The sequence below is a fragment of the Lactuca virosa genome, chromosome 2 (genome assembly GCF_052849685.1).
Source record: "Lactuca virosa cultivar CGN04683 chromosome 2, Lactuca_virosa_CGN04683_v6, whole genome shotgun sequence".
Lineage (NCBI taxonomy): Eukaryota > Viridiplantae > Streptophyta > Magnoliopsida > Asterales > Asteraceae > Lactuca > Lactuca virosa.
This window is the reverse complement of record NC_136427.1, coordinates 311,383,992-311,399,352: the sequence shown is the minus strand read 5'-3', so window position 1 is coordinate 311,399,352 and position 15,361 is coordinate 311,383,992. Positions and strand designations below refer to the sequence as shown.

General features: G+C 32.5%; 2 protein-coding genes across 4 annotated transcripts; both read right to left on the bottom strand.

The window, feature by feature from the left end:
* Window positions 1–957: 957 nt before the first annotated feature.
* On the bottom strand, window positions 958–4,653 carry LOC145161681 (putative inactive receptor kinase At4g23740). Of its 3 annotated transcripts, none has more exons than XM_079081261.1 (3): window positions 4,115–4,653; window positions 1,847–3,125; window positions 958–1,757 (listed from the first exon to the last, which is right to left on the bottom strand). In XM_079081261.1, the coding sequence occupies exons 2-3, from the start codon at window positions 3,069–3,071 to the stop codon at window positions 1,090–1,092; spliced, it is 1,893 nt and encodes a 630-aa protein (XP_078937387.1). In that variant the 5' UTR covers window positions 3,072–3,125; window positions 4,115–4,653; the 3' UTR covers window positions 958–1,089. The 3 variants fall into 3 exon arrangements, with proteins under 3 accessions (XP_078937387.1, XP_078937386.1, XP_078937388.1); XM_079081260.1 differs by having other exon boundaries at window positions 1,847–3,133; window positions 4,115–4,652; XM_079081262.1 differs by having other exon boundaries at window positions 1,847–3,133; window positions 4,478–4,652.
* Window positions 4,654–7,146: 2,493 nt separating this feature from the next.
* Window positions 7,147–10,103, bottom strand: LOC145161680 (Ubiquitin-associated/translation elongation factor EF1B protein). Its single transcript, XM_079081258.1, has 5 exons — window positions 9,786–10,103; window positions 9,529–9,581; window positions 8,766–8,930; window positions 7,560–7,676; window positions 7,147–7,479 (listed from the first exon to the last, which is right to left on the bottom strand). Exons 1-5 carry the CDS (start codon window positions 9,994–9,996, stop codon window positions 7,351–7,353), a joined length of 675 nt encoding a protein of 224 aa, XP_078937384.1. The 5' UTR covers window positions 9,997–10,103; the 3' UTR covers window positions 7,147–7,350.
* Window positions 10,104–15,361: the final 5,258 nt, after the last annotated feature.

Below are 15,361 nucleotides of genomic sequence, written 5' to 3'. Positions count from 1 at the left end.
CATTAATACATATCCTTAGGACTATCTTTGGTTAAATGTTCTAGAAATCCAACCAACTTTGTAAAACCCATCAAACTAAAAACTAGATCCCTAATAGATGTTTTATGAGAGCTCAAAATATACAAGAGGTTTAAGAACAAAAATAGCTTTGTAGCGAACATCCATGATCACTAAGTAATTTGGAGATGAATTTGAAGCCATAATCATTCAACTCTTCAATTACTCTTGACGATTACAACGATCGATTGTATTAGAAGTTTAGATTGTGTTTGACGTGTCACAGCTAGCTTATTTTTCGAACTTTTTTAAGTTGTAATGTTTGAAAAACCAAAAAATAATATAAGCTAGTTTTAGAAAATTACTTAGACTACCTTTTCATAAGTTTTTTTTTTTAATTTTCCAAATATACGTCTAATTAATCATAGAAAACATATTCCTCTAAATGCCATTTTATATCTTCTATCTAGCTTATCAACTAGTTTTTTTTATCAAACGTCATTTTTATCGTTTAACTTTTAGCTTCCAACTAGCTTTTCAACTAGTGTGTCAAACATAACCTTAGATTGGATGTGGGTAAACCCTAATCGAATGTTACAGGTTGGAGGTTTGGGTGCAAGTCAGTTGTAGTCCCGGAATAAGACAAAAGTCATATTTGTATATGAACTAGACGGTTGAAACCAGTAACACAAATTATTCCCAATCATAAAGTTATTTTTTTAACAAAATAAAAACTCTATGGTCGATTGTATTAAAAAAATGAATAAATATAAACAAAAATAATAATTTGTTAACCTAAGTCCCTTAAAAAATCTCAAATAATCACATATACTTCAAGCCCCCTAAAAAATCTCAAATAATCACATATACTTCGAGGCAACCGAATTTTGACTATGAATAGTCAAACCTCAAGCAGCAATTTTGTCAACGAATATGAGGTTTCAAGAAACAAACCCCCAATAAAATAATATTTGCCATTACCAACCAATAACAACCCCCATCTTCATTCTTCATCTCTCACATACATTTTTAAATATTACAATTATTTTCACAACTAATTTCTTTTAAAAAAATAAAAATAAAAAATTAATCTTACATTGCAATTACAGACGACCCTATCTGTTGTGCTACCACAGGAGACGCCGATACCTCCGTCGCCGGAGTAGACACCTCCGACACATCCATATTTGTCGGCCTCCGAACATTCTCCACCAATTTCACGACCTCCGCCATCTTGGGCCGCTGTTCCGGCAACCTTGCCACACATTGCATCCCAATCTGCAACATCTCCACCAGCTCCTCCTCTATATTCGGATACCTCAAAAGCTCCACATCAAAAACCTCAGCCGTCCATTCCTCCCGGACCACCGAGTTCACCCATCTCACCAAATGCACCACCTCCTCGCCGCCGGTGGCATGAGTAGGTGATTTTCCGGTGAGGAGTTCCAACAAGACGACTCCAAAAGAGTAAACATCTGATGCTTGGTAGACTTTCCGGGTGTCGGATACTTCCGGTGCCCGGTAACCGCCAATCCGCATCACCGGTGGCGCTAGCGGTGTCATTACTGCCGCCAGGCCAAGATCACTTACGCAACCGTATCCCTGTGGGTTTAGGAAGATGTTGGAGGCTCTGATGTTTCCATGGACAAGCTTTGTGTTTGTTTGGGTGTGGATATATGCGATCCCTCTCGCTGCTCCGATGGCTATCCGCAACCGGCTATCCCAATCTAGTGGACTCCGGTGATCCTCGCCTCTTTTTGCTGCAAATTTATAAACGGATTAATGTAAACAAAAAAAAAAATCATAAAACTCCTCGAATAACAACAAACAAGCCAGATTATAAGCGTACCATGTAACATTGACGAAACACTCCCTTGATCGTAATAATCATACACCATCAACTTTTCGTCTTTGGAATAATAATAAGCTCTCAAAGGAACAACATTCTCATGTCGAATATTCCCAACAACCTCCATTTGGACCTCAAAATCTCGCTTCGCCGCTGCAACTTCCTTCAAACGCTTCACAGCCACCGTGTTTGCATCCTCCAACGCCGCTTTATAAGTCGTACCGAATGTTCCCTTACCAAGCACCTCAGCCGAAGCTCTAAACAGATCCTCAAGGTCAAACGCCAGACTACTGCCTTCGAAGAACACAAGGGTTCCATTTCCGTTTACATTTTGGCTGCCGGAACGCAGTTTCGTTACCTTTTCTTCTTTCTCCGGTCTCCCAGAAACCTCCTTTTTATTGGAATACCGGAGTATCATTATCAATGCAAGGAGTACAAACGCTAAAGCACAACCACCGATCGCGATTCCAAGAATTGCAGGTTCGCCGAGTTTTGAAGATTTTTTGGATGACGGTTGGGCGGCCGGAGAAAGAACCGGTGGCGGTGAATTCAAAGGAGAAAGGTCATTTCCGACGAAAGACGAGCTGGGGAATCGTTCGAGAGACTGAGGAACAGGTCCGGTGAGATTATTGTTCGACAAATCGAGAGCTTGCAAACTTGGGATGCTAAGATTAGGGATTTCGCCGGAAAAGGAGTTGTTAGCAAGGTTTAAAGCAGTGAGGTGGCTTAAATTCGAAATGGAAGGTGATATGCTTCCGTTGAAACCATTGTTTGAGAGATCAAGTATCGAGAGATTGTTCCAATTTGAGAAATTTACAGGCAATGGGCCGTAGAGTCCGTTTGATTGAAGATAGAGAGCTGTTAGATTTGTGAGGTTGGAGAAATCGGGCGGGAGAGGACCCGTTAACCCGTTGGATCTCAAACTCAAGATCTGAAGATCCGACAATTGGCTAAGAGTATCCGGAGGAATAGGACCATGAAGACTAAACGCCGGCAAACGAACGGCGATGATTCTTGACTCATCATGATTACATGTTATCCCGGTCCAGTTAACACAAGCTGAAGAACTCATTTCCCAATTGATTTCGCGACTATGCGAAATGCTTTGTATGAAATTAAGTAAAACTTGCTTATCTTCCAAAGGCTCTCCGGTGACCATGGATACAGTTGCTCCGAACAAGAAAATTGCAGACAACGTAATCATGTTCTTGTTCTTGACTGTCATCTTCTGCGTTGACGATATATAGTTACAAACTCCAAAAGCTATAGAACAACGTTTCTGCTCATCTGAATAAGAAGATGGTGAGAATTGAAGGATATAGTAGTATGTAAGTAATGATTTTCATAAATAACAACCATTATCATAATCAGATGAACGTTGAATATAAGGTGTAAATTGTAATTGAATCGAGTACAGCTAACTGTATCAGAGCGAACGTTATAGTCAAACAAGAAACGTAAATGAATTCAGTTTGTGTTGGTGAGTTTCTTTGATTTCTGTTCATCTTCTTCCGTACTTTACTGACTTCTGATGAGATGAGTTAAAAACAGGGTAACAAAATATATAAGTAAAAAATACAAACTACTTTTGTTAGTTTTGCTTATTATAAGATTTTATATTCTAATTCTTTTCTATTTATAATATTATACTTCAAATATTTTACATTGTATTTTAAAAACTATGGATCATGGCTTTGTCCTTCCAATTTCTTTTTATTTGGATATTGCATTTTGAACAATTTACTCAATTATAACAATGAAATTGTGACATTGTTATAACTGATTAAAATTTCCAAAATAGAGTATTATAATAAGAAAAATTGTAAACTCGAAGTAATCAGTCTCAAATCCCCGACTCAAATAAAGTTTGACTCATTCAAGTTAAAGTCGAGTTGGAGCTTGTATTACGCTTGACTGGTTTCTACTCGATTGTTACCGGATTAGATATCTATAAGCAAATACAATATTACAAAATCACGAAGCAAATATTCAACGATGAAGTAGAAACTGAAAAGTGATTGGACTCCGGTTCTCAGATCTCAGTGAAGATCAGCTAAAACCATCGAGTGCATCATGAAGTTCGTTAGAACCCAACAAGCAAACAGGTACATCACTCGATCAACACAGAAGTAGAAAAAACGATGACGAATTTGTAATCGAGAAGGGAGGAATCCTTACCAAATTACATACAAACAAACACAACATTACAAAATAACGATGAAAATATTAAACACAATGAAGCAGACAACGAAAGTTAATTGAACTCACTTTTTCAGATCTCAGTGACGATTAGGTAAACCCATTGAACCCTTTGTCAGAATGTACAAGCAATGAGCTAAACAACTCGACCAACACATAGAAACACATGTACTGAAGGAGATTAATGAATCTAATAGGCGGAGAGAGAGATTTTGGAGGTTGGGAGCAGAAATTAATGGAGGTAGGGTGGAAACAATAAATGGAGGAAAGAGGGAGGGAGCTGGGGTATGGAGAAATCAATGAGATTGGAGAGATGAGCGGAAGATGCACGTGGTGGTAAATGGTACGTAGAGGAAGAACTCCAGCGTAATAATTAATCAATTTAAACACCTAAGAAATGTAATGATTTGGAGGGAGAGAGAGTTTTAGTACAGGTTGTATTGATGGCTAGGCTGTAGCTGGAGGAGAGAAAAAGTGTTCCGCCATTTCCGCGGGTGGAGGACCTCTGTTGAAGAACGGAGGAGGTAAGCACCGACGAACACCACAACCGCGGCGCTCATAACCCTCAGTCTCTCGTGAATTTGATTGATTGTCTTATCCCTTATAAAAACCTGGATTTTTACAAAAAGAACTATTATATGAAAAATGTGATAATCGGTGAAACAGGGCAAAATTTATAAAAATTCATGTGGTTTTCTTCGGCTTAACTACCGAAAAAGTAACCACATTTTTTTTTTTGAAAAACCATTATATTAAATTTAAATTTTATAAAAAATTATAAATTTAGATGTTATTCAAATTAGCCACTCAAAGAAAAATAAATAATTTAATCTTCGAATTAAAAAAAAATAAATAATAATAATAATAATAATAACATTAACCTAAAAACTAAACTTCCATTTGTTTTTTGCAACTCATTAATGAAGAAAAACTTGATACGGTTTATTTGATAAAAAAATGTTTTAGTGGTTAAATGAAAAAAAAATAAAATCCAAACTAGTTGTCATATTTTACATATTTAATTATTACGTGTGACAAAATGACAACGAGGTTTCTTGATATTACTCAAGTTGAAGAAGTAAAAATTTAGACAAAAATTATGAGTTTAGCATATAAGTTTTTTTTATCTGTTAAAAGAGTGTCAATAGTAGTACTTTTGTTTATTTAACTAATGAAAAGTCTACTCATATTAGGGTAAAATATGTTAGTTATTGTTTGAGTCGGAGGAATAAGGGATAATGACTTAAAAGAGTAATATATTTTTTGATTTTTACGTGTTGTGTCATTGAGTTTTTTTCCGTCTACATTTACCACTTCAACTTGTTAAACTGTACACATTCAGTCTTTATGACCGGTTACTCCAGCAGTAGCTGAGAATAAAGACTTAATATGGTAATATATTTCTTATTTTATACACATTTAGTCCTTAATATTTTTGTACATATTTGGTCATTAATATTTTTTTGCTTCAAAATAAGTCCTTTTTGTTTTTGTACTTGTGAATGATTTCTTTAGGTTTTTCTCACAACATCTTACATGGAACAATCATTGATGAGGTGCTTGAGGTTGTTGATGCTTATGTTCATCACGATCTCGACTGTTTGGTTGCATCGCTCTTGTGGTTTGACTTAATTATTGTATTATGAATGTCGTAATTTCTTCATACGATATCATATTTTAACGATCTTTATATTTATGTGTTCGTTTTTTTAGTCTACTACAACTTTCGTTAAGATTACTCCCGTTAAAATGTAATATATTTTTTACTTACGATTTTATAAAAAAACATACATACATGCATTTCATAAAAAAAACGTTTGGATATAAAGATCGTAAATAAATATATATTACTTTTTAACGAGAGTAATCTAAATGAAAATTGTAGTAGACTAAAATACGAACGCATGGATATAAAGATCATTAAAATTCGAGATCGTATGAAGGAGTTATAAGGTTCAGAACACATGACCTAAGCAACTAAGTAGTCGAGATCGCGATGAACATAAGCATTAAAAGACTCAAACACCTCATTAATGAATGTCTCACGTAAGATGTCGTGAGAAAAACCTAAAGAAATCATTCATAAGTATTGAATGAGTATAAAAACAAAAATGACTTATTTTGCAACAAAAAATATTAAGGAGTAAATGTATACAAAAATATTAATGATTAAATGTGTACAAAGTGAAAAATATATTATCTTGTTAAGTCATTTACAGGCTAACCTGGAATAACCGGTCATAAAGACTGATTGTGTACAGTTTAACAAATTGAAAGGGTAAATGTGGAAAAAAAAGAACTCAATGACCAAATGTGTACAAATTGTAAAATATATTATATTTTAAATCATTATCCCGAGGAATAAAGACAATTTTGTCCAACTAATATAAAATAGATCATACAAGTAAAATGAAATAAAAAATCAACGACAAAAAAGTTTGAAATTTTTAAAAGTATTTCGTTCCAAGTATATACCCAAACCTATCCAACATATGAAATTGTTTCTTATAGAGGGTATCATAATCTATAGTAATTTTATAATAATATTAAATATGTCAATAACTTGTGAAATTCCATAAAGAAAGCTAACAATATATATAGCCCGGGCAAGCTATATATATTTTTGATGTATTATCATTTAGATTAGCAAAAATTAATAGTATATTTTTGACGTGTTAAGGGAAAAAAATAAGAAGAATTATTGGGGAGATAAGACTTGAGACTTGAGAGGGCGCCTACCAAATCCCAGTGGCTACGCCTACGACCTACGTATTATATGATATTATTAAATATTTAAATATGCACAAATGACCGACCAGACGTAACATGCCATTGAATTATTAAATAAATAAACAAATAAAAGCCATGCTACGTTTCATGGTTTAATTATATGTAGCAGTCACCTCCATGCCATTAAATCCTTACTATTCTATTCTTTTTTTGTCTTCAACTAGATGGCAACTAAATGCTTGGAATTGGCATAATAAATAAATTAATAATACATATAACATATGATCCTAATACTGATTTTGGTTGACAAATTATGTTTTCATTAAGAGATATCTTAAAAATATGAATGATGCATAAACATACGTCACACAACCACCAGAAGTGAGTTATTCATGACATGACATTAGTAGTTAACATTGTAAATTCAATTTACACAAACAAGGAAAACCAACTATTTTACAAAGCCAAAAAAAAAAAAAAAAAAAAAAAAAAAAAAAAAAAGTAAAATATAATAATAATGATACACGCCTTGAATTGAGTTTAATATTTCTGTGACACAGAGACAGACAGTCCCTCTATGAAGTGCTCAAAAAATTTACTGCAGCCTCTTTATCGTTGTCATGGGTGAACAATGCTTCTGCGACACTATTAGCTTCAAACCCCATTTCTCTCAACACACAGTACCCATTCACAAATTCCCTCACCTGTAAAAAATATAAAGTAGTAAAATAACAACATAAACATGATGGATAATTCTAAAGACAAGTAGTAGCAGTTAGTTTACCTTGGTTGGATTATCTCCATATTTGGCAACTGCAATAGGTACTGCTTCTCTGTTAAGACCTGTTGCCAAGTATTTCCCCACCACCGGGTCTACACTACCACTACTAGTACTAGAGTTCTGCATCCATAACACAACTACTTGTCATTTAACCAAAACCAAAATCAATATAATGCCAATTAGGACCATTTTGCAGTTTACTCTTTAAAAGTAACTATTCCAGATAAATGAGAGCCCAATTGAAACTATCACATAATGGAGGCACTGTTTTTTTCCCTCACTTTCTCTATGAAGTTTTAACCCGTTCCTTCTTTATTAAGTAAAAAACAAACACAAACATACAGCTATGCTACGTTACGTTACCTGTTTCTTTTTTTCTTCGTTAACTCCTGAATTTATAAACTCTACTACTGAGTTGATGATAATGATATATGAACTGATAAAGTGTTGTTCATATAAATGTTGTTTCTTGACTAAATTACTATTTTACCCTAATGTTTAAAAATAATAAATTTATCATTTATTAATCAGTAACTGTTATAAAAAATATAAGTGCACAATATCGCATTCAATAACTAAATAAATCTTACATAACATGATAAATAAAACTTAAATTGACATACAGTTTTAAAATAAATCCAAATATTCATTATACTAGATTAACAATCTCATCACACATTAGACATATATTCTATCCTTTACCTCAATACATAAACCATAATCTTTAAATATCAACTGAACATTTTCTTAATAGAAATGTTAATTGAACAAATTCAAACCAACTAGTGAAATTGATAATTCATGTAAAGAGTGGGCTTTCTCTTCCAAATAATTTATTTAATTCTTTTTTTTTTTTTTTTTTGTTAACGTATCGTAATTTTCAAAATGGGATTGAAACAAACTGGCCTATGTGAATAGCCTGAATTTCAAATATCATTGCCTAGGGACCTTCTAGTCACAATTGTGTAGGATAAAAAAGGAGCCTCATTTTGGCAAAAAAAACATGAGGATGACGGGTGTAAAAATAAAGGGATGGTTGTAAAGGGTAGATAGGTAATAATGATTCAAAGTTCACATCTGAATTCATAAACCCACTCCTTCTTCACTTATAGCATATCAAGTCATCATGTGCATATTAAGTAAAAAAGAAACACATGTTCCTATTAAGTTCATTAAGTCAAAAAAAAGCAACCTAAGAAGAGGGCATACCGCACGAGATATTGGTTTTGCAGTCTTATGGGGAAGGTTCTCCAGACCGAGTTTGCTCCAATTTGGGTTTTCTTTCTCTGCTTCTGCAAGTATCTTCCTTTCCAGTTCAAAGTCAAACTGAAATGTGCTTCGAGGAATCTCTCCAATGTGTGGAGACAATTGAGGCTACAATTTTTACAAGTATTTTCATTAACGACCACAAAATCTTGCAATTTAAAAGGAAACCCAAAATACAATACAAGAGGCTCCGCTAATCAACTACAATGCTTTACATCACATATAAACATATAGTGTACACAACTTAATCTACAATCTACATAACCATTTAATAAATACCTTCTCTATCCAGTATCCTCTTTCCATCAGTAAGAGATCAAAAATCTGATCATTTGATTTTATAAGCTATTATCAAATTCTAAATCAAGGTTTGGGATCATCAGACAAGTTAAAGTAAAGGGAGTATAAATATCTGCTTTGGTATTATGTATATAAACTGATGCAAGAAAAGCATTTCAATAAACAAACAGAACATAACAAGTTTGTACTAATATCGCAAATACCCAAAGAAAGGCCAAAATATGCATGTATCTTCGAATAATCAATATAATTAAGATGTAAAATAAAATTGATAACAGTAGGCTAAAAATATTCAATGCTCATGGACATGTCGATTGATAATAAAAAAAACAATATCGGTAGTCATCAGACAGTGATCATTAAAAAAGAAACAGCAAAGAGTTTGAATGAAGTACAGAAAGAATACCGGTGGTGTAATCCGAAATTCCGGTTTTAAAGTAACCCTAATCCCCATTCCTGCTAAAAAGATATCGAAATAGATTAATCAGTTAGCAAACCTTCAACTAATAGCAATTTCCATATACAGATCATAATCGAAGATGAGACAAGGTTCCTAATAATATTCAAAAACATATTATTCTTCTGATCTAAACGAGCTTAGTAACAACAAAGAAAATCAATGAACATATACCTACAATCATTCTAATATAGTCTACAACTTACAGGAAGAGGAGTTGGTGTTATTGCGAGCAGGTGCATGAACAACAGAGTGACCACCGGACTGACTAATCTTAGGGTAGAGCGACGACGGTCCGTACATCGGATGAGTCGATGGCGGCATCGGCGACCCTGAAGATGACGGCGTTGGCCTGTTGTACACAGAAGATTGAGAATTGTACGGTGGATTCAACCTGTTTCTGAAATCGTAATCCATTGTATGAAGAAATTCGATAGAATTGAGGCTTGAGGATCGGGAAACAAGAGTTTTCTATGGGAGAAAACATGGACATCAGACGGGTAAAAGAAACGCGGTTGCCGTTGACCCGCCAGTATCCGTGGATACTTCGGTTCGGCCCAATTGAGTGAGGATATAAATTCATTCGTTAATATTTGATAAGTATTAGAAAACAATCTTCATAGAATGGACTAGAACCAGTTGGGCGTGATTGGTGATTTTTCATCAATAGTTTATTTTTTTGTTCAGGTATAAGAAGACATGAGATTAATTTGATTTTTTTTTAAAAAAAATTTCTCTCGATATTGTTGTTGCAGGAGCATGTTAGTGGCATGCAAAGTAAAGAAAGTTTTCTCAATCATGGTTTTCCATAATGAAAATACTAATCAAAATAAAGACTTGTATGTTAAGAAATTGTTAGTTAAGAAATTCCATAAAAAAAAGTTGTAAGCATTATACATATGAACTGATATAAAAAAAACACATACCTGAAAAATGACAAGAGCGATAAGGAGTTAGAGCTCTATGGTAGAGTCGTGTTGATAACGTGTTATAAAATATGAAACGAATTTAAAAAACAATGTAGGAAATGAAATTATAAAAAAATTTATTTCATGATTCATCACTTGTGGTAAAAACAACCAAAATTTACAATACATAATATTTACTATTTATATTAGACAAAGAAGATGAAATGTGATGTATGTTATGAATTATTATTTAGTGAATGACTATTGTGTTCCTCATATTCCTCTATTACTCTCCATAACTAATGAGCATTATAACAAACATTATTATGAGTTTTATAAGTGTAGTTATGCACCACTATAATGAGCATTCATAACATACATCACATTTCATCTTTTTTTGTCTAGTATAAATAGTGAGTATTATGTATTGTAAATTTTTGTTGTTTTTACCACAAGTGACGAATCATGAAATAAAGTTATTTACAGATTTCCTACATTGTTCTTTAATTTAGCTTTATATTTTATAACAATAACAATTTTATTTGTTTTTATCAAAATACAGTGAGATTTTTTTTATCCATCATATTTTGCTATAAAATTAGTATATACATGCATAAAATAATAATATATTTATTTTGTCATCCAAGTCGGTAGCAATCTAATTATTTAATCAACTAAAAATACTAATTATTTATGAAATTTAACTTACTAATTATATATGATCTTTAAATATATATGTTGGAGATTAAAATGACTTGTTTTCCGGTGTTATCTAACTGATTTATTTATTACTGATATTTATTTTACGTATTAATATTGAATCAATAATAGGATAAGGATTTAGTTCAATTATTATGGGGAGTAAATTACACGGATGGTCCCTATGGTTTGGGGTAATTTGCGTGTTTGGTCCCTAACTTATTTTTTTAACTCGGAAGGTCCCTACAGTTTGTTTTTGTTACTTGTTTGGTCCCCACTGTTTGTTTTTGTTACGCGCTTGGTTTCTGTTTTACCTAAAAAGATTATTATTTCAATAGGAAAAAATGGTGGGATAGGTAAGGTAAGGTAAGAATTGTGGGGTTGGAGGTGTGTTTATTTAAATAAATTAAAAAATCAATGACAAAATAGTCTTTATATGTAAGATAGGGACCAAGTGTGTAACAAAAACAAACAGTATGGACCTTCCGAGTTAAAAAAATAAGTTAGGGATCAAAAGCGCAAATTACCCTAAACCATAGGAACCATTCATGTAATTTACTCTATTATGGGAATGGGTCAATGGATAAAAATTAGGGAATAGGACTTATTAAGGTAATTAAGTTTTCGGGTTGTTCACATATAGGTAACTATCTTTTTTTTTGTACACATCTAGGTAACAAACTTTTTTGAACTGTTCACATATGACCATTATGACCTGCTGTATCCAGCTACAGCAGGTCATAATGGTTATATGTGAACACTTTCAACAAGTTCGTTACCTAGATGTGTACAAAAAAAATAGTTACCTAAATATGAACAAAACCAAAAGTAAGAGTAAATTATACGAATGGTCCCTATGGTTTGGGGGAATTTGTGCGTTTGGTCCCTAACTTATTTTTTTAACTCGGATGGTCCATACTGTTTATTTTTATTGCGCGCTTAGTCTCTGTCTTACCTAAAAAGACTATTGTGCCGTTATTAATTTTTTTTTTTAATTAAATTTCTTATTTATGTATTTGTTTTTATATGTTTAAAAAAATTAATAGACCCCACATATATGTATCTCCTCACCGTAAACCTGAAACCACATTTGAGAAATTTAATATGGGTCCCACCGGTGACCATCCCATCTCTCATCCTATTCAACTTCTATTTTCTTTCCATCTTTAGTGACATGGAAGTCTTCACCATCCTTTTTTTTTGTTCTTCAACTCTGGCGAACAAACATCATAACTCACTGTCTCTTCACTTTAGTGGGTTGTGGTGTTGGTTCGCTGGAGTTGAAGGACCAAAAAAGAATTAATGATGAAGACGTCGATATCACTAAAGATGGAAAAGAAATAGAAGTTAAGGATGATGAGAGATGAGACGGTGAGGAGATACAAATATGTAGGGTCTATTAGTTTTTTTAAACATATAAAAAAAATACACAAATAAGAAAATTAATTAAAAAAATTAAATTAATAAGGGCACAATAGTCTTTTTAGGTAAGACAAGGATAAGCGCAAAAAAAATAAACAGTATGGACCATCCGAATTAAAAAAATAAGTTAGGGGCCAAACGTACAAATTTCCCCAAACCACAGGGACCATTCGTGGAATTTACTCATACTTTTGGTTTTGTTCATATTTGGGTAACTATTTTTTTTGTACACATCTAGGTAACGAACTTGTTGAAAGTGTTCACATATAACCATTATGACCTACTGTAGCCGGATGTAACCTGCTACAGCAGGTCATAATGGTCATATGTGAACAGTTCCAAAAAGTTTGTTACCTAGATGTGTACAAAAAAAAGATAGTTACCTACATGTGAACAAACTGAAAAGTTAATTACCTTAATTAGTCATATTCCCTAAAAATTAATAATAGTTTACCAATAATAGAGAAGATAATAAAATTGTATTTGGTTTTTGGCCTAAAAAACTACTTTTAGAAGAAATTTACGGATAAAAATTTACCAAGAAAAAGATAATTATATATTTTCCTTAATAAATGAAAATAATTTTGTCATAATTCATTCTCTCCTGCATAGGGGTGTAAGTGAGTCGAGCTACTCGTGAGCTACTCGTTAAAAGCTCGACTCGAGATCGAATTAAACGAGCCTGAGCCGAGCTCGAGCCTAAATACGAGGCTCGTTTATTAAACGAGCTCGAGCCGAGCTTCAATTCATGGGCTCGCGAGCCTAAACGAGCTTAAACGAGCCTATATATATATATATATATATATATATATATATATATATATATATATATATACACACACACACAAAGGCTCGTTTAGGCTCGATTAGGCTCGCGAGCCCACTAAATTGTTAACGAACCGAGCTCGAGCTTCCTCAAAATTAAACGAGCCGAGCTCGAGCTTGGTCAGGCTCGGGCTCGGCTCGGCTCGGCTCGTTTACACCCCTACTCCTGCATTATACAACATGTCATTTTGTTACAGTTTTGAAACATTTATTTTTCACTTGTCATTTATTATATTTTTTGTTTTTGAATATATCATTAATTTAGTTTCCATAAATTAAACATACCATAATAACTATACTAATTTTAAATTATAAATTTCAAATTTCCAAACTTCAATTTCAATTTTAAATAAATTTACAGTTTAAACCTTCGTATTTAACATTTTGTTATATTTAACATGTTTAGTACACTGGTCTGACAACTAAACATATAATTTTAATTATTATTTTTTTTGTATGTTTTTTTTTAATTTTTTTTATAGTTTTTACTTCTTTCAAATTTCAAATTAAAATAAATTTTATGTTTAATCGTTCATATTTAATATTTTCTTTTAATCAATATGTATAGTATACGGGTCTCACAACTAATACAAAACAATAGATAACTAATTCAATTCTAAATAATGATAATAATATAAGGGAAATGTTCATTTAAATAACCGGTTATCCTTACTTTAGTCTTCAACAACTCTTTTAATGTTTAAGATCTTAATTTATGTGAAAATTGCAACATAAAGTCATAAATTGTAAAATGATTACATGTTTTTGGATGCGTTGATTTTGACTCGTGAAATAAGCAAATTACAACATAAGGGTTTTGAGGTTTGGTTGTTCATCAACCTTAAAGCATTCATAATCAAATAAATCTTTTTATATCTTTTCTTTTACTTTGCAATATCATGGTTCTACTATCGTAATACAAAATTGAAATATTAGTAAAAAATAAAGATTTAACAATTAAATATAATTATATGATAACATGAAATATTATTGAATGAAATAGTTGAGTGGACTATGCTAAGAAGGACTATGTATTATCATGTTTTAACATAAGTAAAATGAAATATAATTATATATCATATTATTTAAACTAGGGCGACTTTGATTAGAATTATATATGATATTATTTAAACAAGGGACAGACTTTGATCGGGCTTTTAGGGTCGTGTTAAGCCTATAGCCCTATACTAGACATTGCCCAGGTTTTTCGTATTGAGTGGGTCGGACATGGTTTTAAACCAACAAAAGAAAACTCATTTCATCTTACTTTGTTGTTGTAACATCTAAAGGTGGCAAAAGCGGACATGTCATATTAACACGACATGAAATAAGCAAGTTTGTGTAAGATATCTCAACATATTTAATTAAATGGGTTGATAAAACACGACATAAAAATTAAACGATTGATGTTAGGATTGAGAATTTCAACTCGAAAATGACCCGATTATTTATTTGAAAGTTTTTTAAATTGTTTAGATAAACTAGAAAGACCTAAAACCAACATCACATGCTATTAAACACACAAACACACTTTCGGTTGAGTCATTTTATAATGTGGAAACGACTAACTTTATTTTTAGTTTTCTTCGTTATGTCCCAAAGTACATAGATCCCTCGACTAATCCCTCTTTCTTATGATCCTGCCATCCGCCTCTCCAATTCATACTCTTTCTATTTTGCCCTCTAAACTTATTATGAATTTAGTCATATCGTCTATCAACTACTATTTTTTCCAGTTTTTTATTTTTTTACCATTTCGTCTATCTGACTCATACTTTTCCAACATATTTAGTGTTTTAACCTCAAATAAAACAACACATTTCAAGGTCTAACCCTAACCTGAAACCCGATAAGAATTTGACACGAAAATAAATGGGTTGACATGGCACAGCATGATACAAGATTTAAACAGGTCGGATTATGGTCAA